We start from the raw sequence: 27,912 nt of genomic DNA on the forward strand, positions 1-27,912 counted from the left end.
AAATAACAATAATCAGTTACTCAGCCAAATAGTCTTTAATACCTGTCCATCCTATATTAATGTTTTGGCATGGAAGTAGTCTTACATGTATGTTATGTTTACAGCAAAAATTTTACTTAAGACCCAAACCGGAAAAACACGTAAGTACATGCAGAATGCCTGCAGAAGATCTTCAGAATCCATTGGAAACCGTTTCTTGCACCATCAGAAATTCTAAGCAGAGCAAAGCAATCTAAAGCATCGAATGTGATAAGTATCTAGGACAAGATTTAAGGATGCCACCAACATGACTTTTACGGCAGGTGATAATATGGACACCACCTGGAAAGTGAAAAGAGGGCGACCTAGAGAAACATTACATGGATCAATAAAGAGAGAAGCCAGATCAATCAACATGATACTCAGAAACCTGAACGCACCAACACAAGACCAAACTAAATGGCAGAAACTGGTGGGTGCCCTATGCACCTGAGAGGAGGATAAAGACGAGGACAGATAGGTGCTTTGGGGAATGGGGCCATTGTCACAGAGTGGAAATTCCAGGAAGCAATTTGCTTAAATAAAAGGCAGGGATGTACTTTGAACTTTGTGTTTGTTAAGAGCTATACATTCTCACACCACCTTTGTGAAGTGATAACAGGTATTATCTCCATGTTGCAAAGGATGAAAGTGGGCTGTGGAAGAGTCAGGGTTAGACCTGAGGAATTCATGGCACCCAGTTGTTTTCTTAATCCACTAGACCATGCTGCATCTTACCTACAAGCTTGAATACTTCTTTGTTTTATAAGTCAAATAAAAGTTGGAAGGAACTATTTGTTTGGATAGAGAAAGGTTAGATAGCGGGGGGGGGTATTTTTGTTTTCCTCCTCATTAAGACAAAACTGAATCCATTTTAGATCTAATATCACAGTAAATCAAACTTGCTGATGAATGTTTTCCTCTTTCATATTAAACTAACAAATGCTATAGGGCATAACAGTGTATTAAACCCGCTCTACTGGACTGAAGCAAATTTGGAAAGGACAATGTTATTTCCTTTTGGAATGGCTTCTCTCCCCAAAAGTGTCTGAGTGGCTGGCATGCCGTTCATATAGTTTGATGAATAATGTTTTGGCAATGATGGCTGGAGGCTTGCTTGCTAGTAGCAGTGTTATCCATATGGCCTGAACGCCAGCGCTAAATAAGCAAGGACAGTGATATAGTATGAAGAAAGATAAAGCACAATGTATAAAACCAGGAAAAACAGCAATCTGCATACTTATATCCTGATGAGCTTTGGTTAAGATAGAGTAAAGGGATCGTCCCATTTCTTCATACTAAGATTTTTATATTCCCTACTAAAATATTTTTCTTTGGCTTCAGGATGTAGTGAACCAAAAGACTTTTTCCTTGTAGCAACAAGAGGTTCATATAAATAGCAGTATAAGTAATAGATCTCCCATAAGTTATTGCAGACTTTATAAGAGGTTACATGCTTAACTGTTAAATGAACTAGATAATCGCTTTAGCCTTAAATTAGCATAGTACATGGTTAGGGAAAGCAGTGCTGTACACCTAATTATCTTAGTGAAGAGTTTGTCATTTTGTATGCCTCACATTTACATTCATGCCATACTACATTTAATTTGTAAAGAGGTAGTTTAATTTACAATTTCTTGTGCTGTTTCCTGTCCCTCATTAGCTGAATCAAGGCTGAAATGTTCTGGAGTGAATGTGCATGGCTACCACCATCCTCAGCTCCAAACTACAGTGAAACTGAAATGATACAGGACAAGAGGGCAAATGTTGAGAACTGGAAAAATAGCAAAACAGAACAGCATGAAATGTCAAACCACATTTTTAGGGCGCTTTTTACTATATTTCCATAAATGCATGAGGGAATTATGTTGCAAATACTTGAAACTGTTTATTTTCATTTTTGGCTTGATTTTCTAGCATTGAAAAAACCATGTCTAATGATCTTGAGCATTCTTAAAGAAAAAAATGATATTTTACATAATGGTTTGCATGTGTGAGTTCCCTCTGGCAGAAGCACTATAATTAGCCTGTCGTCTCTCAGAGAAGAGACTATCTGTCTTAAAAATGCAATAGCAAGTTTTGGCTGCGAGGGTTGAGAGCAGAACATTATGATTTTGTTAAAAGATAAACATTATCCCTTTTCACTTATTCATCTTTCTTCTCTTCCTGCTTCTTTGGCTGGAGAAGTAAAGGACAGCTGAGCACAAATAGTTTTCTTCCTTCCTCATGCAGCAAACCATAGCGAAAGATCTTGGCTCCTTGACATCAATAACTTTGCCTCAACCCAGCTTGGAACTGTTTGGGCAGCCTTTCCAAAAGAAAAAAAAGAAAGGTACAATAAAAGGGGACTGAACTTCCTGTTTTAGTCATAAAGTAGCAGATTCAGCTAAGACCCACTTTCCTTTGGGATTGTCCATATTCTGCCCTGGAGAGTCAGGGATGTGGAATATTATTTCCTTGCACAACTTTATTGTAGCTATTAAAAGACAATCAAGTAGAATAGGGAGGTGGCAGACAGTGATGTGTGTTTCAGTCTTTTGCGGTCTTGTTACTAAAGGAAAGTAATTTTGGTAGAAACGCTTTGCTGCTTTTGGGCAGCCGTGTCCCTGATCGGGGGAGGGGAAGAAAATTTAAACCACCACAGAGCCAGAAAAAAATAACTGGTTTGAGTTGGCACAGCTGCTCTGGGGTGTGTTAACTCTTGGTATTATTATGACTGAGGTTTGATTCCCAGCATTGACAATTAAATATGGAACCAATGATCACAATTGGTATCTTTCCAGGCCTAAATGGCTACACCAGCAGGGATGGGAAGGTGGTGAGGCCTTCACTGGGGCAAGGAGTACAATTAAATTCCATTTTGCATTTTGGCGTATATGCATCAGCCCATGAGGGCATATGCAGATGCGTTGGTGAAAGGCTAACTGCAATTGTAAGGACCTTAATCCGTGGGCAGTGGTCATGCACCATAGACCTTAAGAAAAGTAGTTGGTAGCTACTCTGATTTGTGCAATTAAAATATATCACCTTTTTCTTCTGGGCACCAATTCTTCTACTGTTACTTTATCACTCTGCATGTTTACCTTCCTTTACATGTCACATCTTTTGTCCAGAATCCAGAAAGATTATTTTCTCTCCCCTCCCTCCTTTCCTAATGTTTCTTTTGGCTAAAAAGATAGAGACTTCCTCAATTATAGGTTCTTTGGTAAAGTTATAATTCTATTTATTTTAATTCTGTATTGCAAGTGAGTGGCGGTACAACATTAAATTTAAAAAGGAGAGCAGAGAAATATGGTAAAAATGAGTTCTCTAGGCACCCACCTATGCTACTGCAGGTCTGTGAACGTATGGAACTGAAAGCTAGCACCTGCAGAATAGTTCCAGCAGCAAGACTTTGCTGATATTTCAAAGGTCAACTGCCTTCAGATAGTCATGCGAGCTCTTCAAAATTGCAGATTTCCCATTTCATTTGGAATTTAGCTCCCTCTTAGTTGTGTCACAAACCTAACGACAGCAAGTACATTTGTCAAAAGGTTAATTCATATATCAGTTGATTTTGCCCTGGGTCCAAAACCCAAAATAGGATTAAATGTATCTTGTTTCAAGTTTCATTTCCAAGCTTGCTCCTAGTCTACTGATGGGCAACCCCAAAAGGTTCATCAGTTTGATCTGGACAAGCTCCCTATCACTGGAGCTTACCTGAAACTTTTGGATCTGCAGAATTGAGCTGTGTATCCTTTGAGAACAAATTTGTATATTTGTGATGGGATTTGCTTCTGATAGGGCAAAAATTCCGAGAATAGCCTTTCTCGTAATATTTCAGCACTTTTACTCTTGCTCCCAGGCAGACACGCACACAAATGAAAATTAATGGAAGAAAGTAACTACACCTTTTCAAAGTTCAAAAGAGTTTGGATCAGAGGTGGGAGGTTGACAGAATTTGATAAGATTTGGAGATCTTTTTTCAAGTGAAAGTTCAAGAAGGGGGAACCAATAGTGTAACAAACGGAAAGGCTAAAGGAGGTGTTGATCTGACAGGATAAGAAAGAAGCTGAGGAGTTGGGTGGACATACCTGTAGGGCAATTTTTCTCTCCCTTTGTGAATGATTTTGATGGAATTTTTTGTTGCACTCTAAATGGAAGGGAGAGTTGGGAGGAATAGTCTACCAGAAAAACACTCATGTGAGAGGCTGAACAGAATTTTACTCAATAAGATTGAAACAATTGAATGGTAGCTTCGAATGGTAGCTGCTCCCATGGCAGGTCTTTCCTTTTGTTACAGAGCTCTTCTGAACCTTTTTTTGCCCTGAAAATGCGATGGACTGAGCTTCTCTGACTGTCCAACAGTTTGCCCTATAAAGGGAGAAAGTACCCCAGTCTGAAGGGCCCATTAATCTGCCCACATCTTCAGTCCCTTTCTTCTCACTTCCCTCAGTGTTAATTCCTTTCTCCTTCAGCTTTTGTGCTCCCAGCCACTCTTCTGCTTCCTAGAGTGGTGCAGCTGATCTGCTAGAGATGAGAACCACAATGAACAGCTCCATTCAGTGGTCCAATTTGGTATTATATCTTCCATTTTAACTTCTGTGAATGAAACACTCCATTTACCATTGTTTTAAGGAAACGTCAAGGGTATGAATATCACTGAATTCTGCATAAATGAACACCAGTTCTGAAGATACGGCTTTGCTCTTCCTCAGCTTCTACAACATATTGAAAAGGCATTGGCAGGAAACCAATAATGAATTTGACCCATTATCCTGTTTTGTAGTGCAGTGATCCTGCTTCCTGTATGTTTTTCTGGTGCAGAATGACATTGTTTAGAATAAGACCAGATATTTGTCTTTCTCTCCTGTCAGTCCTTTCCTTTATCTTTTACTAGCAGCAATCACATCAACCTTTCACTTCTGAGTAGGAAATGGGATCTGTGATTCTCTTTAAATTTCTGGCACTCATCAGATGAAGTGGAGTGGAGTCTTATATTAGATGTACAGTGTGTGTCACTTCCCAGAGATGAGCATATCACTAACACTGTGAATCAGCTTCTGTATAAATGTATCATCTTGTGATGTCTTCTCTCATGTCAGCTTGGTTTTCCCAATATTTTCTCCCACTCATCTTCACTTGCTCCCAGAGATCATTCTTCCATCTCTTTGTCTTCCAACCAGGTTCTTGTAGGAAGTGAGCACACATCCTGTGCTCAGGATTACATCACAGGAAGGCAGTGCACATCTTCAGCAGTGTTCTGAGTCGCTGCTGGTACACAGCCTGCAGAACTGGTTCTTGAAAATCAATGGAGTTAGGTTCCTAACTCGCTTAGGTGCTTTTGTGAATCTGACTTAATGCCTCCCTGCATCTTAAGGCACATAAATGGCTTGTAAATTTGGCCCAAGGTGTTTTTAACCACCATGACATCTACATTTGTTCTATTCGCACTATTGCTACCAGCCTTATGTGTCAGCAAAGGGCCAACAGTTTAATCAAAAAAGCTAGCATAGAAACACTCACAAGCCCTATTCCTACAGCTGTTACTTGTATGGAAATAAAATCCAGAGAAATTCAAATTACAAATAAGACAAATTTTTAGCAGTGAAAATAATTAAGACTAGAATAAACTCACAAGGAAAGTGATGGAGTCTTCCTCCTGATGTCTTCAAATCAAGACAGGATGCCTTTCTGAAAGATCTGCTTTGGCCAAACCCAGGTTATTGGGCTCAATGCAGGAGTAACTGGGTAAAATTTTATGGGCTGTTTTATACAGGAAGTCAGACTAGATGTTCTAATGTTTCTTCTGGCCTTAAAATCTGAGTGTATGAATGAGAGTACTCCCAGTGATACAAAGAGACTACACAATTCAGTAAGAACTGCAGGATCGAGACCAAAATAGAACAGTGCTGCTCAGCAATCAAGACAGCTTCCTAAAATATTTTGTAAGTTTCATATAATGTATGTAAACAGCATTTCTAGACCCTGGTTTATAATGCAAAACCCTGATAACCCTGAATAAACAGAAAATGACCTCACAAAGTGATTTAGAGTAATAGTGAACCAATGACTTGTTGCAGACTTCAGTTTAGTTTTTAGTATCGCAGCCCAAGTTCAAAATCACAGCCTAAGTTGGACTTTGTTTCAGTATTTCAGTGTCAGGCTTTATGGGTCATTGACGGCTTTTTGCATTAAATAACAGGGAAGCGCATACGTGCATCGTGAGCCAGCGTATAGCATGGCTGGTTTTAATAGATGCAACAGATCTTCTGTAGTAACACCTTCCTTAATAGTTCACTTAGCCCTGTTTTCAGATAGTGTGATCATGAACATACAGAGCAGGGAGGTATGATATAGCCTGGCTCTTCCTTCTTCTGGATTCACCCTGAGGGAAAGCAAATGGGGCTACCCCAAAGCCCACCCTTGCTGGTTTTTTGCCACAAAGTGGAGGATGAGGCAGGAGTGCAGTTCTATTACATGTGGGATTCTGTAAAAGCTCACCAACAGAAACTGCTTTGGGAATGCACTGAATGAGAAGATCCGCTGGCTGCCCTATTCCCTTTTGGGCTTGAACTGGGCTGGCCCCGTCCAGTGAAAGGGAAGTTGCAGTTATTTTCCACCAACATAGCCCTTGAATCTAGTTCATTTGTCAGTTCTTTAAAATTTTCAGCATGAGTATTGATAATTCAGTATTCTCACCAAATCGTGGAAACTCAGTTACTGCAATATCTTCGTTACAACTGCTCAACCCCCCCAGAATTGGGAGGATGATTTTAGTCAGATTTTCAACAACAACAACAACAACAATTCCTTGGAAATTGGAAAAACTTCATGCAGCTCTAATCTTGGTAGTAGATGTGTGGAACATACATGAGAGCTGGAAAGATAAAGGTTGCTTGCTAAAGATGGTCACCACATGAAAAGTATATTTTTTTATACCATGGTTCAAAGCATACTTAAATTATAGTATGATCTTAACCTAAAATACCTAATGTTCATGCACCCAGGAAGGAAAGTTTACTATGAAAGACTATTCAACTTGCAATTTTTAGAACATCTCCATGTTGTAAATGCATTCTGTCGGTGTTTGAATTTGAAGCCATGGTCATCCCCACATTTTCACAAGTAAATCAGAAGTGGTTCCATGTCAGTTACGGGGTTACCCAGGTGTAAAACAAGAGTGAGTGAAGCCTTCTGGTTATACAAAATTGTATTTCCATATATTTAGTTGGAGCATCCGGCTTAGACGTTTTTTGTGTACAGTGGGAAAACAAAACAAAACAAAACCAAAAAAAAAAGTGCAACTTTTACTAAGGAACATTTGGATTTGTACTGAACTATCTGAACCTTTTAGAAAGCCATGAATTAATTGTACAGTACTTTAACACCTATTTTGCACAAAGTTGGGTACTACGCATACTCCTTTCATCTAGAAGATGATTGCTTAAAGTAGTTTACTAATTTAGGCTATTATAGCAATAGATTGTATCTGAGTATCTAATTATTTCTGTTTATAGTAAATAATATGTCTTTTACTGGGTATTTTATTCAATTATTGGTTGACTTTGCAACCAATCTCTCTCTCTCTCTCATATCTATAAAATCTGATGTGCTTTAACTGAGGGCCCTGTTAAGGAAATCATTATGTGGCACTTTGGGAAAAAAATGAATATGTGGCATATTGTAAGGAATATTGATATAATTTATTTATAGTGAATGTTACTTGACAAACCTGTTCTGAGCAAGTTACATTGTGTCTGGGAAACAACATCTCAGAGCTGGATTGCGTAATGGACAATGGAGGCTTTCTCATCTGTTGCCTGTTCAAATCCAGCCTAAGTCAGTAGAGATTGAAGAGTGGCCTGTGAGGAATGAGTTGGTTATCTCAGTCTAATGCTTTGCTGAAAAATATCCACCACACAAAACCAACACCCCATTTGGCACCCTGGTAGGTAGTTTCAGCACAGAGGCCAAGGACTCAATCAGTAATGGAGACTGGAATACTTTCTCCTCCTTCTCCATTGAGACTGACACACTTCATTGGGGCAGCATGGGGAAGATTGTACTGATTGTCTTGTGGATGAAAAAAGGATTCAGTTCTCTGTCAGTCTGATACCTCCTGTGAGCACTAAATAAAATGGTGTGGCTGAGGAGCCACTTAGAACTGATTGCCCGGGTGGGTGAAATTCACGCCTGGGCAGAGAGGGAGTAGAAGGGTTTGCACCATCTAAACTCTATTTGGATGAGTGAATTTCACCCAGAGAGAATACCCTGGTATGTGACATCTTTGCATTTTCAAAGAGTTCCATAAGATTTAATTACACAGTTCTCATTGACTCATACCCATGAGAGCTGAAGACAAAGGAAAAGGGAAATGGTGCAGACAACCAAGTAACACTGATTCATGAAAAACAAATAGAAACTTGCTATAAAGTGCAGTTTGTGAATTAGTCTAGTTCCAGAGTAGGGCCAAGCTATGAGGCCAGCAGTTCTGTGGTGGAAGCTCCAATTTTTCACTGACATCAGAAGCATTTATGGGGGCTATTTTCAGGAATATGAGCTGTTCTTGACCAGTTTTTGCAGTGGACTAAGCACAAACATGCTTTCCTTGGGCATCAGGTGTATATGTCTTTTTTTCCACTATTTTTTCTCCTTAAGCAAAGGGCCCAGTAAAAAGAAAACTGAATTCTCCACTGATGTTTGGGCTCTAAGGCTGAACCTACATATGTGGGGAGTGTGCAACTTCCTTGTGCTTTGAGGGCTCTCTGCTATGGAACCCCATCCCTGTAACACAAGAAAGAGAAAACGAATGAGCCAACCTCAAGTGTCCCAGAGCCCCCCATCCTCAGAGCACAGGGAGAAGGGGAGGACTGGCTGCTTCTATGTGTCAGCAACCCTAGAAAATATTGCACCCCACCTACCCCAGCTACCAAATACCCTTCCCGGCTGCTGGCTCTCCACAAGCAATGTGACCTGCTCCAGGTTGCAAAACTCACAAAATTCCCATCAGAAGTGCCCCTACTCCTCTGCTTTCAAACTGTCTCCGGTTTCCCCATGAAAGATACCTAGCCGCCCTCTCCAAAAATGTTCCTTTTATAATCATCTTGACCCTTTACTAGATGGTTAAACCCTCCTGCATTCTCAGTGCTCCTTTTTCTGCTGCCACAGCCCTCTTGCTCCACATGATAAGCAGTAAGTCCAATTTTCTGCAGATCTAGCAATATGGCTCTACAGTAGAACTAGAGCTGCCTGCAGGCGAGGATAAAGCAGGTGTTGTCTAGGATCCAGTCACAGTGCGACCCCACTCTTGGATGGTGCCAGTAAGATCCAGGGACTACAGGAGAAGAGTCCTGGAAGAACTGGAAAGAGAATATGGGAGAAGCAGGAGAGAGTGTTGACACAAGAGTCACTGAGACACAATAACAATAATAATGGTGGAGGCGGAAAGGGAAGGAGAGATTGAGACATGGAGACTTGTAAGCAGGGTTGGGTTGACTGAAGTGATGTGAAAGGACAGAGACACAAATAGAGGGAAAGGTTTAACTAAGGTGAGGGAGAGGCACATCGGGATAAAGGATTTTAAAAGTAACATTAGAGGCATAGAGGGGAAAACAGGAAAAAGAGCTGCCTAAGAAAAGAGAATATCCTGAAGAAAGATGAGTTAGAGAAGACTTCGGTTAAGTTGGATGCTTTATATATTCTAGACAATTAGTCTGAGGGGGCAAACAGATGAAATGACAGACTGGTGAAAAAGTGCAGCAAGATCTAGAAGAAAACAGTGAAAAGAAAAGGGAAAGAAGGCAGAATAAAATTCAAAAGAGATATTGTTTGAGAATTTCAAAGCCGACTTAGGGGATTTAACCACGCAGTTCCCATTTGAGAGTAGCATGGCCAAAACCTCTAGTCTGCTATGAGACTCTCCAGCATAGTTTTACATTTTATAGAAATAGTGCCAATTATTATATGTTAACATATGTACATTATTAAATATGTATGACTTTACAATTATTGCCTAGCCTGGAGGACACTAATAGTACAATAGCTAAAAATAGTTTCTCAGATTCTGCAGTATTGACGGAAGCAGAAGGCTTCTGTCAATAAACTGTTTTTACCTGAAGCATTTTTGGTAGTGTTTAATTTTTCCTTCCTGTGAGCCAAGCCAATTGTATATTTTTGTGTAGTTGTGGACGTACAGACCCAAAATGGATATGCAATAGGCAGAATTTTCAAAAGCATTCAGCAGTCCACATTCAGGGCCAGATTTTCAGAAGAACTCAGCTCCCGTTTAGGCACTAAAATAAGTGGTCGGATTTGCAGAAGAATGCAGCACATTGGGTGCACACTGGACACTGTGCTCTTTTGCAAATCTGGCCACGCGTATCACATGGTGCTGAGTGGTTTTGAAAATCTGGTTCTTATTTTGGTGCCTAAGTGGGAGCTGAGCTCTTTTGAAAATCTTGCCCCAGTTGTCAATATTGAGCACCTAAAAATATAACTCTGTGCTCTTTTGAAGATATGGCTCTGTATTGAAGTACATTTTAATTGTATATGCAATATGCATTGGCCCTGATTACATGAAGTGTGGGTGTAACCATGGACTTCTCCTTACCCCAAAATGTGTATGTTATGAAGGACCTCAGGTAGACTTTCACATCTGACTTTGCACTATTTTGCTGGCAAACTAGAACTAGCCTTATTGAATTCCCTTAGGTCCTCCTCACTGCAGACTCAGTAATTCATACAGCACAGGTTTCTGCTCCATTTTCATGAGGAATTTTTGTAGGGCTCTTGTTGAACACCAGCTGCTGATTTGCAGCATTGAAAACTTGAAGTGATCTCCTGCAATAGTTAACCCATCTTCAGAGTAAGATGATTTTGTCATTTTAGCCTCAGAAGGTCACGTTGGCCTCTCTTGACCCATAACCTGAATAGGTATGCAGAACACGAGCAAAACAGGAGGTTGAAAATGTCAGGTTTGTCACAATACACAGACTGCACTAGTCCATTTTCCTACCGTGTGCAATGAAAATCTACTTGTTTCTCCGCACTATATGGTAATGGAGGCTGCTGCTGAATGTCACTTATAGCAGTGTTGTCTGTGGATATGTTCTACGATGTGAGACTACTGATGCGTGGGGGTCTGTGACTTTCCATGTTCCATATGGAAAACATCTGTAGCTGGCAATGTATCTTCCTGAAAAGCAATGTTCTGCCGTTTTAGCGTTATGTAGGTCCAGTGTATCAACCTGACTTTGCAGAGATGTTGATTATCACACTCTCCAGATCCAGGTCGTTTGCAGAAATGCCAAAATCATCTTTTCAGCAAGACAGACGCTAACGTTTTATCCTGCATTATGCAAAATGAATATAACAGGAAAAGTATATGGTAGTTAAAATGTTTCCAAAAATAAAACAAAAGAAACAATGTCTTACCCTTTATTGTGGCCCCTTAACTCCAGTCCTTGGGGAAGCTTGCTGATTGATGCCAGTGATGCAACCTGAAAATTAATGTCAATTACCCAAAACAAATGCATATAAGTAATGTTAAGGGTCTGATTTAAACCCACAAAAGCCAGGAAATCCAGAGCTACTGTAGGGCTGAAAGCCTGGACTTGACACTCCAGCCTTACCACAAGCCATTGTGCAGCGAAAGAAAGCAAGGGAAAAGGGAGCCAGCATCATGGGGAATAATGCAGCATAAGCACCACACCCTTTCTCTGCCCCAAGCCTGGATCCACAGGATCCCTGTATGCTTTACTGTGAAAGTAGAAAGTTCAATGTGGCTCAAGAAATGGTTCTCTCCCCCCGCCTCTTTTTTTTTAATTAAACAAAACTTACCTTTTGGGATTCAACTTAATTAAGTGTTCTTTATTGAGAAAATAAGTGATCATACTTACAGTGCTTGCTTACTGTTTTTGCTTACCCAATATCTGAAATGAAGTAATTGCTGTCAGTGTAATTAGTGTATGTGAAAGATACTTGCTGCAATAATCCCACATCCTAATGAGATCAATTTTGCACTCATGATAAATGAATACACACAGTAATGGAGCTGTTCTGGTGTCAGCATGCACACAAATCAAAATGTTCTTACATCAAAGAAGTACTTATTTAAAAGAAATCTTTCCTACGGGATTTAAATATTTTGCAATATATGATTTTAAAAAATGGGTTGTGATATCACTGCAAGCCCTTGATGGAGTTATGAGCGGGTAATCCATCTCTCCCCATTCATAAACCTATATTTAAATGATTGAACAATGGCAGTCAGCCAGGGGAATCTCACAGCCCAGCCAGTTTGTTGCTAGACAAATACTAGTTGTAGATTTAAACTTATGCATTTCTGCTGTAATACTGTATACAAAGGAAATATTAAATGGCTAGTTTTGTTTTAGAGCATAGATTTTGCCATGATGGATCAAACTAATGGGTCCATCTAGTCCACTACCCTGTCTCTGACATTGGCCAGTCCCAGACACTTCAAAAGAAGGTGCAGTTAAGTGATGACTAGCATAGCAAATACAATAAATGGGAGAAGGATGTTAAAGTGAATTGTGGATCATTAGCTCAGCAGAATAGCTTAGATATGTTATGAAAATGATGGACAAATTAAAAATGGTAGAAAAACAGGCAAACACTTGGAAAGTTTTTATGGATAACTTGAACCAGATCAGAGGGAGTGGGATGGCATGTTCCCCCCATCTTCTCAGGCAACTTCACCAGTTTATGAATGGGGATGGTCCCTCGTGAAGACAGAAGGAGCCTAGCCTTCCTCACATGAGAGCCCATCACCGTTCCTCCCTTTCATCCACGAGTGACTTACTATCCTGGATTCTGAGAGGTGTAGTTATACCTGAGAAGTTTTCAGTGTCTCTTTTTTTTTTTTTTTTTTTTTTTTGGTCTTCCTCTTTGGATTGGATACAACAAAGATTCTCATAGACTCATAGGTCAGAAGGGACCAATCTGATCATCTAGTCTGACCTCCTGCACAAGGCAGGCCACAGAACCCCACCCATCCAATTTTATACAACCCCTATCCCAGGACCGAGTTATTGAAATCCTCAAAAATGGTTTGAAGACCTCAAAAAATGGTTTGAAGACCTTGTGCAGCAACCTTTCATGTTTTCAGCTCCCAAGTACACACTGAGGAGTACTCCTGCAGTGCCACCACTTAAAGGAGTGAAGCAGGCACTCCTCTCTGCAGCTGGCCAGCTCCACTTGCTAGTGTTGGGTAGAGGGAGGAGCCATAACACTTCCCCTTTGGGGATGACTTGCAGACCAAGGGGAATAGCAGGGGACAGTCACTGTACTTCAGGGAGCATAGAGATTGTAACGGCGATCCACAGCGTGAGTTGTGGAAATGGGAAAATACGCTTTTTGCCCTCCCTGACTTGCACATCTGGAAAAGAGCAATCCAAAATCTGGTCCTTAACAAAATAGATGCAGGTGTTTCTTGAGCATATCTTGGTATTGAGATCTTAGTTTTGTATACGAGTAGGAGATGGTGAAAAGCATGAGACATTATCACAAAGGCCGAGTCAGTGGATCAGCCAGTGTCTGTGGACAAGCTGATCGTTTTTATTATTGAAGTGGTCTTCTCTGCACATACATTTTGCATTATGCTAATTTATCTGTATTTTAGATTGTTTTCATCCCATGATCCACTGCTTAGATATTGTGTTTGCACAACTATGTACTTTTCATTACTTTGACATGTAATACTCTTTAGTCTGGTGTGTCAACAGAAAAGATACTTGAGCAAGGCTAAATTAATTTGAGTGATTGTTTAAGGAAGAGAGATTTTGTTATGGTTGTCAATGATCAAAAGCAAAACTTGCAGAATAGATGAGTTGATGTCCCACCAGTGTTTAATTGTCATCCTTCACATTTTTAATTGGTATATTGCATTGTGCACACAGTAGGTAAAGTACTGTGCATACAGCACATAAAAAGTAACCCTCAACACTTAATTAGAAGTGCCAAGTATAATTGAAGATCAAATAATTCTAATAGAATATAGTCTGGTTAGAGTTTAATTCAGAAATGGGCCTTAGCCTTAAAGGCTGCAGATATTTGAATGTGGTGTTCCAGTTCTGGCCCATTGCATAGCAGCGACAAAGTAAGTTCAGAACCGGATTCAAATTCTTCCAAAGTTCAGGGAGAGTCAGGTGTCCTGTTTAGGTTTCAGTCCATCTCAAATTAAAATGTTCCAAATGTCACAAAGTAATGTATACTTGTGGTAAAAGATTAGTATTACAGGATAAATTACATCAGTGCTTAGTCTACAGCAATGGGTGGTATAGAAATACTTATGAAAGATAGATTTGGTTCCATTTTAGAAACTAATCCTGAAATCTTACTCAGGACCAAATACCACAGTCTTTACGCTGGTAAAATTCCTTCCTGTTAATGTCAAAGGGAGTTTTTCCTGAGTAAGGATTGCAGAATGTATGTTCCTCTGTTTTTAATCAAGCTAACTGCAGTCTATGCAAGTTTTGCCTGAGAGGGGTGAATAAAACCTGAGTAAAGGTTCTTAGGATTTGGCTCTTAATTCTTCTCCTCAGGGCAGAATTCATTCTGTATGATTTTTTTAAGCTACTAAAATGTTGGTTGGCTTCCATTTGAGTTCAAATCCTAATATTACCAAATAATTATGTGTAGATGATTAAATGTAAAAACAGGCATGTAGTCTCCAAATTCACATTTCAGTCTGGGTGGCTGAAATAGCTCATAACATTCAATGCATGAAAATTGGGTGGAATTGAATAAATTAGCAGAATCACAAAAGGAAACCACTATAGGAAATAGTTTTACACGTGTAATCATTGAAATACTCTAGTGAATGTGTCAATCTGTACTAAATAAATATATTTGTTTATAGACATGCTCTGTATTAGCTTCCACTCTTTCACAGCACTTTGCCAAATAAAATCCCACTCGAAGTAGGATGTTCGCACCCGAGTAGGAGTTTCTTGGATAAATATTTTTTCTATATTTGAGACCAAAACCACTTCTACAAATTTCTGACTTTGATTGAAATAGTATATTTCTTTTGCTTTTTTTCTTCCCATCTCCTCCACTGGCAACCACTGATGCATTACCTTAACTCCTCTTACCTCCCACTGCTATGGTGAACAAGAACCCCACTGGAAACAGAGTGCATCAGTCAGTAATGAGTGCTGACCAGTAATAGAACTGGCTGCACCCAAATGCTTCTACCAGCAATGACCTTGGAGCCTGAGAAAATTTCTCTGTTTGCAGAACAACTTTCTGCACTCTGCTATTGGACAGGATCTTATTTTCCCAGCTAAAATGATTCACCGGATTAAAGAAAGAATACAAAATTACATATATTGAATGCACCATGCATAGAATACATTTGGGGGAGAAGGGGAATAAATTGCAAGATTTCTGTGGAAACTGTGTTTCAGTTTAACATTTAAAAAGGAATTAATCAAATCCCAAGAAATGATTGAGTAAAGGTAAAGGACTTTTATAAGCTATTGTTTTTCCTAAACCAGTTAATTCATTTCAAACAAAGATCTATTCCTCTAATTTAGTAGCTGCTGATTTCAACATCTGCCTCCATAAATGTAGTATTTTAGGCATAAGAACTGGTGGGAAGAAATAATCTAATAAAAATAATAATTATATAGAATGCTGTATTTTCAGTGCTGTGCAAACTTTAGCTCTGTAATAATCAGTCCTCAGAACTGGGCTTGGTGAGTGGTACTATTCCCATTTCAAAGATGAGGGGAATAGAAACAAAGAAGAGTTAAGTGGTTTGTCTGAGGCCACACAACAAGTAAGTGTCAGAGCTGGGATTGGAGCCCAACTCTTCCTGGCTTGTACCTCTGTGTTCAAGTCACGGGACCACACTCTCTCGCTACCAAGAAAATTGTTTTCAGTACACAAGCAGGGATTGTGAGGCATAATGACATTTAGATAAATTAAACTCTTTTCTGTGCTGGCCAAAGTAACAGCCTGAGCCCCATCAGCAACTAAAATGAAACCTTGCAAGGCCAAAAGTATCTGCCCTTGGAGAGGAGTCCAGTCAGGCCATTTCATGTAGAATTAATGTGTGTCACAAGTCCAAGGAGGTCCAAACATTTGCAGTACATTTTCACATGGGAGTTCTGTGACTAAGTCTCTACACAGTGCTCTGAGTTATAAACAGTAGTTTTCAGAATCCAACCATATATTAAAGTTCTCCTCCCCAGGTGTCTCAAAACTTTAACCTCATTCTCAGATCTAATAAACTTCCCATACATATTTTATGGTTGCAGTACAATTAAATCCAGCAAGTTGAGAAATACCAAAAGAGGACCCTTCAGCATATCACTCCAGCAGTCTTTATCAACCCAGTTTGATGTAAATAAGTAAAATTGTTAAGGGACAAAATTCTGCCCCACACCCTTGTGGATAGAGAGTGTCCCTGTCGCAATTCTACCGTGTTGGACAGGCCAAGCTTTTGGTAGCCCACTCAGGAGTGCATACTACTTTTATACCAGAGGCTGGGAGTGGACAACAGGGTATGGATCACTCAATGATTGCCTGTTCTGTTCATTCCCTCTGAAGCACCTGGCACTGGCCACTGTCAGAAGACAGGATACTGGGTTAGATGGACCATTGGTCTGACCCACCATGGCCATTTCTTATGTTCTTATACAGTGGGGTGAAGCTCCATGGGAGGGATCCTTGTGTGCTATTGTGGACAGAGACTTTGGGTCAGTGGGTGGGCCTTTTGGATCTGCTGCTGTACTGATTTGGGTGGAGAAGCAGAGACCCCTGAAGAAGACTGTGCACTGGGGAAAAGTTTTTGGGCTACACGAAATAAGAGTCAGAGCAGGATTTTTGTTTTTTCAGTATACTAAGCAATGTCTCATTTTCTTTAACGATGCAAAAGAATTTCTCTTTCTCAGACAAATAAGTCTGTTAAAGTTGGTGGCAATGATGAAAAGGACTTTGGAAAAGTATGTTTGTTTTGCAATTTACTATGCTGCCAAGTTTTGCTTTATAGTTCAATTTTTTCCTTCACTCTCCATTGTTTAAAGTACCCTCTGAGAAACTTAAAATGATGTTTCTCTCCCTACCAATCTTGTTTTTTCTTTTTGCAAACATTGATACCCTCCTCCCATTGATACCCCAGTTTTTACTACAGCAGAAGCCCATCATACCTTTGCTTTAATTTCCTTCATTATGAGGATATCAACACAGCCCTGAAAACAGCATTTGATAGTTACTTGCAGTGTTCCAAGCTGGTAAAATTAGCAGAATGACAGTACACAAGCCGAAGTCAACTGTTTCCCCTGTGCAACGTCAATGGGTAACTGAGATCAGAATTTGGTCTTTGTTTTTCATAGATCCTATATATGAACAGAGACTGTTATTAGGGATTTTTTTGTTATTCTCTGCAACAGCGTTGGTGTAAACAAATAGCCCTGGTGTAAATAAGAATCTGGCCAAACCCTTTATTTTCTGCCACGCCATAGTTTGTCTCTTGTTTAAAAATAAAATAAAATGCTTGTATAATTGTTGTTCTCAGCAACAGAAAACAAGGATTTTTTTAAGTTACTTTGAATTTGGGATGTAAGCAATTTTCTTTAACAGACTTGGGTAGGGTACATGTGCATCTTGATACAGCAGCCCTGTTCTGTGTGGTTATTAAAAAGTGGACACCATTGGCAGATAGACAGTAAGCGGAATCCCAGAACTGACTTCAATGAAAAGCATTTTGTTGCAGATTGTTGAAGGGTGGTTTTTCGAGGCTGCACTTTTATCAGTGGTTGCTTGTGATTGCCTTCATAAAATGTGCTGGTGTTTTTGGTCCAGTTTCTAGCGGGCAAATGTCCACATCACAGAAGCCATTGTTGTAGATTGACCCTTATTAGCAGTCTCAAGAATCAAAGAAAAATTAGTTTTTGCCTACCCCTAGATGTGGCTAGGACTAGGTTGAAGCATATAGGTGGGTCATTACTGATGAGCTCACTATTTTATGGATAGATGCTACACTTTCCAGCACTGTTGATCCAGTGCTAACGTAAATTAAATCAGTAAGGATGCATGAATGCAGCAGAGAGCAGAATTTGGATGGCTCAGCATTGCCACACATGGATACATATGTGGTATGTATTATTCATTTTTTGTATAATGCCAACAGTATATACTAGGCACTTATATAAATAATGCACACAGTTGGAATAGTATCAAACATCTGTGCTATGACTACTGATTTAACATGGGGTAGTTGAAGTAGAGCTTTAATTGCTATTGTCATAAATTAAAGAAGAGGAATACAGTATTATACTTCTTTTGTATCTATATGTATTTTTCGTAAGGATAGTTCATATCCTCATAGGTTAAGTTGGACCTAAACAGAAGCAACTAATTCTAAATGACATATGGATTTTCTTTTTTCTACAATGCTGTTTATATTTAGCCCCTTACGTTAATTGTTATTGTAATCTCTAAATAATCTGACACTTCTTTGCATGTGGTTTAATGAAGCAGACTGGAGAAATTAGAAGAGTAACCTTTTAATCACTGGGTTTTTTAATGTAGACATTTCTGTGTTCAAAGAGTTCTGAATCTGTCCAAAATGACTTGTTTGATATTTGGGGGCTTATGAAGTTTCAAAGTTAACATTCCACAAAGGAAATGGAAAGAAGAAATGGGGGGAAAGAGCATATTTAAAATTAGAGTATCTTTGTGTTTTATGGGTTCCAGGTTATTTGGAATGGAATGAAAGTTAATGATACATCCTTTTTTCCATCCTGCCAGCCAGTATCTGATCCAAGAATGTCTCTTACTTAGAGGACAGGGCTCCCTCCACTGTTCTCAAATAGAGGCTTCCCCTGTCTGAGAGATAATCCTCCCTGATTTTCACAGTAAAATTGTAAAAATGCAGGAGGAGAAATATTTAATTAAAAAGTTTTCCGTACAAGTCCCATATCAGAGACAAATTAAACTCATATGGTTCAATTTACATGTATGCAAATATCAGAGGTAAGAGCAAAATTATTAAAAGGAGGAAAGCCCCATGGTATATCACAAACAAGATGTGGAGCCTATTTGTATTTATGCTTGCTGATGAAGTTCAGCCAAGGCGTTTGCTTTGCTTTGATTTTGGTGTCTCAATCCGCCATTCGCTTTGTAATCAAATCACTTGCCCACCCACATACACAAGGACAACAAGAAAGCAAGCTGCCTAGTTTTGAAAAAGCTAATGCCCAACTTGGACAGAAAGGGCCCTTAATTCAGAGAGAGACAATTTTTCAGTGACACAATGCACCAAGTTCTCTGCGGGTGTAAATTGGGCATCTCCACAGAAGTGAATGGAACTGCAGAGTTACACCAGTCGAGAATTTGGCCCAATATACTTTAGCACTTGGAATGTACTACTCAGAATGTGCTACTCAGGAAAGTTTCAGTTTTTACCCAGTGAAAGATTTAACCCAAGCCAACCAATTCAAAAATCATGGCACATCTGTTTCTTTCTCAGCCCGGTATTAGTCTCTCTCGCATCATGTTACCACAGTGAAATAATTCATGCAATAAAAGAACTTAACTACAGCTGGGTCTGTCCAGCAGTGTTAGGATTCTGATCTGGAGTTCTTACAAATTCAGGAGTATTCAAATTCTTGGGTTTGCTTCAGGCTCACCTCTGTGACTCACTGCTTCAATATGTCTGTGTTGAAAAACCCAGTGATGCCTATTCAATAAAGTGACATCGCGATGGCCGTTAGATGTACAGTAAGTTGTGTTCCATTCTGAATGACCCTGGGCACTTATTATGGGATAGGAGTGGTGTTCTTCCCTTTGTTTCTTTGCACATCTCTTGCTAATGTGAGTAAGAAAAATGTGTAGGGCAAAAAGATTAGAGCCCCTTTTTGTAGCATTCAAGGAGTCATTTGGTGAATACCTGTTATATGGAGATATACCTATCTCATAGAACTGGAAGGGACCTTGAAAGGTCATCGAATCCAGTCCCTTGCCTTCACAGCAGGACCAAGTACTGTCCCTGACACAATACCTATTTCTCAGGCTTGGTTTCTAAATCTGCATCATAATTGTATGCAGCTTCCATTTTGTAGCAAGATAAACAGTTCTGCCCTCTCTCATCCAAACAAAGGTAAAGGAATGGAGTTGCTTGCACATGACTGAGAGATAGCACAACAGTGATCTTCCCTTTCTCCTCCTGACAACACATAGAAATAATGCCAGTGACTTCATACTGTTTCTAAAAACTCAATTTGCTAGATGACTTGCATTTATTGAGTAACGGTAGGAGTTGTAGAGAAGGACATTCTTGCTATCAACAAGTATAAATCTGCTTAAATAAATTAAGGGCTGTAACTGTTCCTGAGAGACTGATGATGTGACTCTTAAAGAAAGAAAGAAAGATATACATACAGAGGATACATGAGACTACAGTGTAGTGTAAAGGCTTTATTGGCATGCGTTTGGGATTGCCATGTTACTTAGAAGGGGAAGACAGGGGTTGGCTCTACAAGTCATCTCAGACAAGTAAAGAAAAAGGGCCAGGTCTTCGTTACACCAAGACCACTGAATGCTGCCAGAGTGATATAAGGTAGCCTTGGTGTACATAAGAATCTGGCCAAACCCTTTATTTTATGCCACACCATAGTTGATCTCCTGTTTGAAAAAAGAAAATGTTTTTAGAATTGTATAAAGAATTTATAAAACACCTGTTGGCATTGTTTTTCACATGTCTTGGTCTGGAGAGCCATGGCTTTCAATACCGTGACTCCAACTGTCCTAGACCTTAGAGATAAATATTCTAATAAATTCTAGATACCTATAAAATAGCTTTCCTATGCATAACGGTGTTTAGAGGTTAAGGTCTGATGTCCTGATATATCAGAATTAGGTAGAAGTGCTGTCTTCCTATGGAACCGGGTGATTCAAGCTCCCAGCTGCTATAAAGGACCCATTCCGGAAACATTCCCTTTGGGATAAAGTTGGAGGTACAGCCTATACTTAGGTAAATTTTTTTGAGACCACTGCAAGTGAGTGGCACTCATTTATAAGTAAGTTATTCAGTAAAATGTGCATAGATGCAAATCACTTTGGCAGGCACTGGAAGGGAGAAGTGTTTTGTTTTCATTTTCTCTGAACTCCGAAACAGCCGAAGGGATTTTGTTCAGACTTTCCAGAAAAATTCAGCTTCAGGCAGAGATTAAAGAATGGAAAATTTCAGGCTAAGGATGGATGAGTGAAAACAGGGAGTTAAGTAGGAAACTTATTTGCAGCCCTAACTATAGCAGACACTAACTATAATATATTGCTAAATATAGGCTAGTGGAGTGTCCTGCTTTGTGAAGATGTTGTCTTCTCTGCTCTGAAACTTGCTTCTAAAATGACCTCTTTGGGGGTATAGGGAACCATATAATGTTGCCTATGTTGGAAAATTGTAAGCTTGATTATTTCCCAGGTGAGCACAGCCAAGCCTGACTCTGCCTTTCAGCCAAAAATCCTTTTCCCCAACAGGACAGAATATAACTATTTATCTTTAATGTGAATCCAACATTAGTCTCAGGTTCATTTATCTCAATGTAAACTGTACAGTAGCCCTAAATATTATATTTATGTGTTAAAGGTTGTCGCTGTGGTTATAAACTCTGTAAAATATTGAGGTCAAGGAACTAAAGCATTATTTTTGCATGGACTTCAAAATGCCAGCCATAATGGTTTGGGCAAGCTGTGGATCCAAACTCCCTGGGAGTTTATGCTTGTGGTTGTGGGAATATATTGTATCCTTTTATTGAAGTTATTGTCTGGCCTATTTTTGTATATTTCATGTTTGGGTATTGGGTTTTTTGATTGTCTTTTGTTTTGTGGTGGTATTGTCTTGTCTGATGCCTGGCTGTGTATCCTTTTGACTAATGTTCTTTTTTATTTTAATAGTGTTCAGTGTGTATAATGTAGTATGACTTATATGATAGAGGGTGCTACAGTAAATAGCTGGTATGTTTTCTCTTTGCATATTCAGTATGCCTGAAAATGTCTCTCTGTAGAAATTGATTAGTGGTGTTAAGTCTATTCACTTAAAATTCAGTGTAAATATATCATTTACATCAAAAAGCTACATAAGACTAATCCTTGGACTCATTTAACACCATTATTCAGTATCCAGTTCCAAAGAGGGAAATTGATTATGCTCATATTAGTTAGGAAATAAATTCAGAGTTTATATATAAACACTCAGAGAAACACAAAGGTGGTAATGGATGGGTACTACTAAAGAGACATCTATTTACAATGATAGGCACTATATTTAGGTTTTTTGAACTGAGATTAGAATCTGTCCCAAGTTTTCCACAACTAAGTAAAATAAAAATGTTTCTACCACTTTTCAAAAACATCAGTGGAGAAAAAAGTACTATATGGAGATAAATATATTCCTCAACAGTGTCTGCTCAGACTCCTCACACACATTGGAGCATTATGCTTCTTAAGCATAATTATCCACTATGGTCATTTTAGCTTTTCTTGTGAGGCAGCTGATGATAACCACTTCCAGAGATAGGATGTTGCACTAAACGGTCCGATCATATATGACAGTTCCTATATGGGTTTACATAAGAGGCAGAAAGTGAACCTGACTAAGAACTAGAGTATAAGCAGAGTGAAACAGAATCATCTATTTTCATTTTCCAAGCTGAGTGACAAACAGAAAGTAAACCAACAGTATGCATGGGAAAAGTCATTTAAAATCCTTTCATTCTGAAGATGTTATTAGTATGACAAATAAAGAAATATTTTTCAACAATATGCATTTTAACTTGACAATATCCCCTTAAAACTTGTGGTGTCCAGTTTTTGTGTAAAGGAGGCATAACTTCCTGCATTAATTCAGAAGATGTTTAAAGTATACAGAAGATATATTAGTAAGATATAGCATTACATCTTATTAAAATTCTCTTTCTCAACTACTGTTTAACCCTCCCATTTCATTATCAGTGGAAAGACTTGATCCTAGGCTACACTATATGGGAGATCAAAGTTTTCTGTACTGCACAGAACTCCTTTAAGTTTAATTTGGTTTTGGGAGGATATACTAGTGGCTGTTTATATAGCTTTTGGCCCAGACTATAAATTAAATCTGGAAAAGCTGTAATGAGTCAGTAATTTATAGACTATTAAGATTTTTAGGTTAGAAGTGATTCTTGAGCGATGTGAATAGAGAACACATGGTTATAAAGGACAAACAGATTCAGCATAATAGTATATTTTTTGTCTCTGCATATTTTGTAGGCAATTAACAAAATAATATGTCATCTTTTTGCATATCTGTTGCTCTCTTGAAATAGAATCACTAACCACTTGTTAACCACACTGATTTTTAAATAGACAAAGTGGTTGCTCATTGCTTCCCGACCAGAAATGTTCAGATTAAGCACACTATTAGATTGCAGCCAGAATAGTCTACAAAACAGGAAGAAAGCCTTGCCTAGCTCTGCCTCCTTCCCTTGTTTGTGTTGATGTGATAATTCATTACAGATTTTCTCTTTCTTTGACAGAGTGCCTACCGCAGAAATGGGATGACTTTTCTAGCCTGCTAGTATGGATGTGGCTGCAGTGACAGGAAAGGCAGTGTTATATTAAGGTGATTTTCTTTTCCCCTCCATGGAAGAAAAAAAATACAAGCTCTAATGTGTCTGTGTACCAGTGAGTGGGCTGGTTTGTTGTGACTATCTACTGGCTGACTCCGTCTCTTTTTCCAGCCCCCTCAATCGTTATTCTTGTTTACTAGTTGGAATGCTAAGCTAATTAATGGCAGGATGTTTGGGATAGTGTGTAGGTGGACAAGAATGCAGATCACACAATTTTGAAATTTGCAATGGGCTTACTTCTGTCAGCCCCCATATCTAAAGTGCAGTGTCATTTTTTATTTTTGAAGTCTGTATGTTTTAATAGATGTGTTGTTTTGTAAAGCAGGTTTGAGGCAAAAAGAGGCCAAGGATGTGGATGATGATTTATACTTGCCTTGTTTTCTCAAAAGTAAAACTGCATTGTTTTGCATGTAATTCCTCTCAAATCAATTTTTTAGACAATGCTTAAAGAATAATACCCTGTCTAGCCAAACAAGGCGTTTTTCAGTGAGGATGATGCATAGGAGGGGAGATGAGCTAAGTTCAGATAAGAAGCCTTTACAGATAGGAAGACTTCAAGTAAATGACTTCAGGTCTTCTTGTTTCAGTTAAATATTAGCATTTTTAGAGTCTCAATGAGCATCTGTACTGAAATCTCTTTTCTTATCCTCTTCTCTCCCCTGAAGTCAGTGGGAGTATTTCTTTTGATTTTAATGATCATTTGATCTGTCCTTTTGGCCCCCGTTCACAAAGTACTTAAACGTGTATAACTTTAAGCATAGTTTCTGTTGACTTCAGTGGGACTACGCAAGTACCTAAAGTTACAGCCCTGCTTAAATGCTCTGCTGTACGGACCTGATCATGTTAATGTTAATGGGAGAAAATCCAGGCCCTTATTTATTTTTAATTTCTGTTGCTCTGCTTTGATTTTTTTCTTTTGGTTTGATTTGGGGTTTTGTTTTGTTTCTTCAAACTCTGACTCTCCCTTTAGCCCTCTTCCCTTCTCTGCTCTTCCAGTCTTTGATATCTTCACAAGCACATTCATTTCTTCCCATGGAAAATGTACATATATAGAAGTAACCAAGGTCACGCTTGAGGAGATAAAAAGGCTTAGGCCCAGATTCTGCAACAGAATCTGCTACTGTGCCCCAATGGCATCCCATTGGTACAGAAGTCAGTGCTAGTGTATCCCAAAGCAGAGTCAGGGCCTTAAACCTTTAAGAAAGACAGAACACTCAGGAGACCTGGGAGATCAACTGTCTGCATTACTTCTATATAGTGTAAGCAGTCTCCTCCTTTGTGCTTAGTATGTGAGGTTTCAACTCCTGCCACTTCTCTGATACAGTCTTATACTTTATAAATGTTTTCATTGGACGGTACCTGGACCCACTTGCGAAAAAAAAAATTAAACTAAAAACGTGTCTGTTCCTTGTGATCAAGAAATTGTGAAGCATTGTAAATGTAATCATAGTGCATCCAATATTTCTGCCATCCATAAACTCCCTCCTTTTTTACCTGCTGCATGCCAGTCCTTCTGGAATTAATCTGTATGTAAAGGACTAAAAATAATGTGTACAATACAGTGTATTAAAAAAGAAAAGTTTTCTGATGTTCCATCTGTGCTTGTTGAAATGTATGATTAAACTTTTCTTTTTATCATCATTCTTATTTTTCTTGGCGTCCCTAATCATGGAAAATTATATGCTTGCTGTAAACATCCAGACTTTTTAGAAGGACACCAGCATTTATTGTATTTGGTTTCGATCTTCAGGCATATAGACAGAAGAAACCATTTCAGGCGCTGGGTACTGGAATCCAGATTCCTTCCTTAGCTGTATCTCTCCCACATTTTACATTTTAAAATATCCATAAGAAGAAAAAATACTGGCTCTTAGTTTTTACTGGTCTACTTAAAGTCCTAGAGAATGAAGACTCAACATACATTTCTCTCAGAAATATGACAGATCATGTTTTTGTTGGTCTGCTGTATGTTTGTCTATCTTGAACAGTTTGACAGGCAATTATTTATAAAATCTGGTTTTTCCCAGTTAACCCATATAATAACCTTTCACTTCTCTCCAGAAGCCAGTGAGCTGAATTTAGAATAAAACAAGGTAGGTTATGTTTCCCTATCTTGGATTAGGCGATAGTCACATAATTGGGGAATATTCTTTTTTTTTTCTTGTCACTACACAGTCCTTTCTCTGATTCCTTCCCTAACGTAAATGAGGGCAGTGTTAGTGAGTGTCACTGATGCAATTTTCTGTAACAGCACCTTAATCTGCCACATGGAAAAAAGATGAACATTAAACAAAAATTAAGAAGGTAATATATGGTATGCTTTTGTATCGCTTATGAAAATTGCTAGCCTAGGATCAACTTAAATGCCATATACTAACAGCTTTGTTTTACATCATTTTAATTGGTAAATAATGTTGATTCTCATAACAGATTTTGTTATATTAGAATCAGTATCTGTAAGTCAGTCGTCATGCTATAAATTACCTGAACAAGGGGGAGACAGTGGGTGAAAGCCTGTCTATGGGAGTTTTGCCATTGACTTCCTAGAGCCAGGATTATACCCAGTGTATCTCATGAGAAGAGAACAGGGTTGGGAGTAAGGACACAGTGGTTTTATTCACTGCTCGATTTCTGGCTTTCAATGTGGCTGAGTCACCTAATCTTTCCATACCTCCATCTACCTACCTGTGAAACAGGAAAAGTTATGGCCATATTTGTAAATCAGTTTGAAATCTTTAGATGGAAAAAGCTATTTAAATACAAAGTGCATTTCTGATTAGCGATCACCTGGTCTCCACATACAGTATGAATTGTCACTTGTCACTCTTCTTTCTGTAGCTCCCACGGAAGTCAGTGTAAGCTGACAGATGATGCTCCAAACTTCTCAGGAGATGCTTAGCACTTTGCAGGATCAGACACAAGTAATGCCTTTCAAATACAGCACCACTGATCAAACGAAGATCACTCTGCAAAGAATTATTTTCCAGCACTCTTTGAATTTAAATGGGACCTTACTGTTGTACTGACATTCTGCCATCAGTCATGTGCAGATCTCATAAAATATTTTATAACTTCCTGTCTAGCTCTCACAGAATATTTCATAAACACTTCTACAAATAAAGAATAAATAGAGAATGACATATGTCACGGGTCTACCCCCTAGTTGAAGCCTATTCTATTACAGTTGCATAAGTGAATCTTCTTGTTTTGGAGTCCACGGTTTAGGCTTTTTTATACCCCTGCTGTACATCTGTACTGAACAGCAACACAGCTAGTGAAACGTGGTGGCACGCATTAAATCCTGGGCTTTATTCAAAGGGCACCAAGCCAGCATTAAGCAATGAAACCATCCCTGAAGGAATTGAATGTAAATTTGATGGTTTAAATGAGGCCAGATGCCCCTTAAAAAAAAGAGAAAAAAAAAAAGATACTATTATTTTAAGAGCTGAAACTTCTAATGCAACTCTGTATTTATTGTGCCCAAGATAATGACATTGTTTTAAAGAAAATCCCATCCATTGTGGAGGAGCAAGAATAAGATATTTAAACTTTTTCATAAATAATTGAAATGTTGGCAAGTGAGACAAACTTTATAAAAGCAGATGACTGCAAATTTGAAAAAAACCTTCATACTTGATTGTTAGGAACCATTTTAACTCCCTGAAGAGCACTCAGAGCCAATACAGTAATAGCCTTTCTCAGTAATCAAGCCCCAGACATTTATTCACCATTTTTACTAAACAAAATGGATTAGTAGGTGAACAAGACCAGAAAGATAAATAGGGAAAATCAAGAGCTCAGATTATAATAATACAGTTTTATTTTTCATTTCATAGCGTTTGTCTGTATATATTGATAATTCATCTTAATTCCTATTGGACAGAAATACTGGCAGAAAACCTTTATACTGATGATAATCTTGCATATCTAACACACTTTTCATCCAGATGCTCTTGCAGACTTTCTCACTGACTGTATGGAAATGTGTTCTGGCAATCGTAGGCCTTGTCCACACTGATAGTGGAATGTAGAGTACATTTAGCTACACGCAGCAGTGAAAAGCTGTGTGTAGCTGCATGTGGCAGTGAAAGGCTCGGGGGGGTGGGGTAGCAGGAAAAGACTTTCTGCACATAGGAACTCCTTGCTACCGGAGCCTTTCCCTGCAGTGAGGAAAGGCTCTTGCAGCTCCCAACTACCGGAGCCTTTCTCCACTGAAATCAAGGGGAGTTAAGCACCCAGGCATTTTTGAAAATCCCACTAGATGTCTATCTGCATC

General features: G+C 38.9%; 1 protein-coding gene across 13 annotated transcripts in view; it reads left to right on the plus strand.

The window, feature by feature from the left end:
- Positions 1–27,912, plus strand: part of SUPT3H (SPT3 homolog, SAGA and STAGA complex component) — a 524,342-nt gene that overhangs the window by 451,466 nt on the left and 44,964 nt on the right. For 9 of the 13 annotated variants that reach the window (XM_050950860.1, XM_050950859.1, XM_050950862.1 and 6 more), the window contains one exon: positions 105–1,330. The exons of 1 other annotated variant lie outside the window; for it this stretch is intronic. In XM_050950860.1, coding sequence (XP_050806817.1) covers positions 105–236 — 132 coding nt within the window. In that variant the 3' untranslated portion in view covers positions 237–1,330. Of the gene's footprint in view, positions 1–104; positions 1,331–23,543; positions 25,278–27,912 lie in introns of those variants that run through there. 3 more of the 13 variants (XR_007774028.1, XR_007774029.1, XM_050950865.1) reach the window with 2 other exon arrangements.

This window comes from Gopherus flavomarginatus, chromosome 4, assembly GCF_025201925.1.
Source record: "Gopherus flavomarginatus isolate rGopFla2 chromosome 4, rGopFla2.mat.asm, whole genome shotgun sequence".
NCBI classification, from domain to species: Eukaryota; Metazoa; Chordata; order Testudines; family Testudinidae; genus Gopherus; species Gopherus flavomarginatus.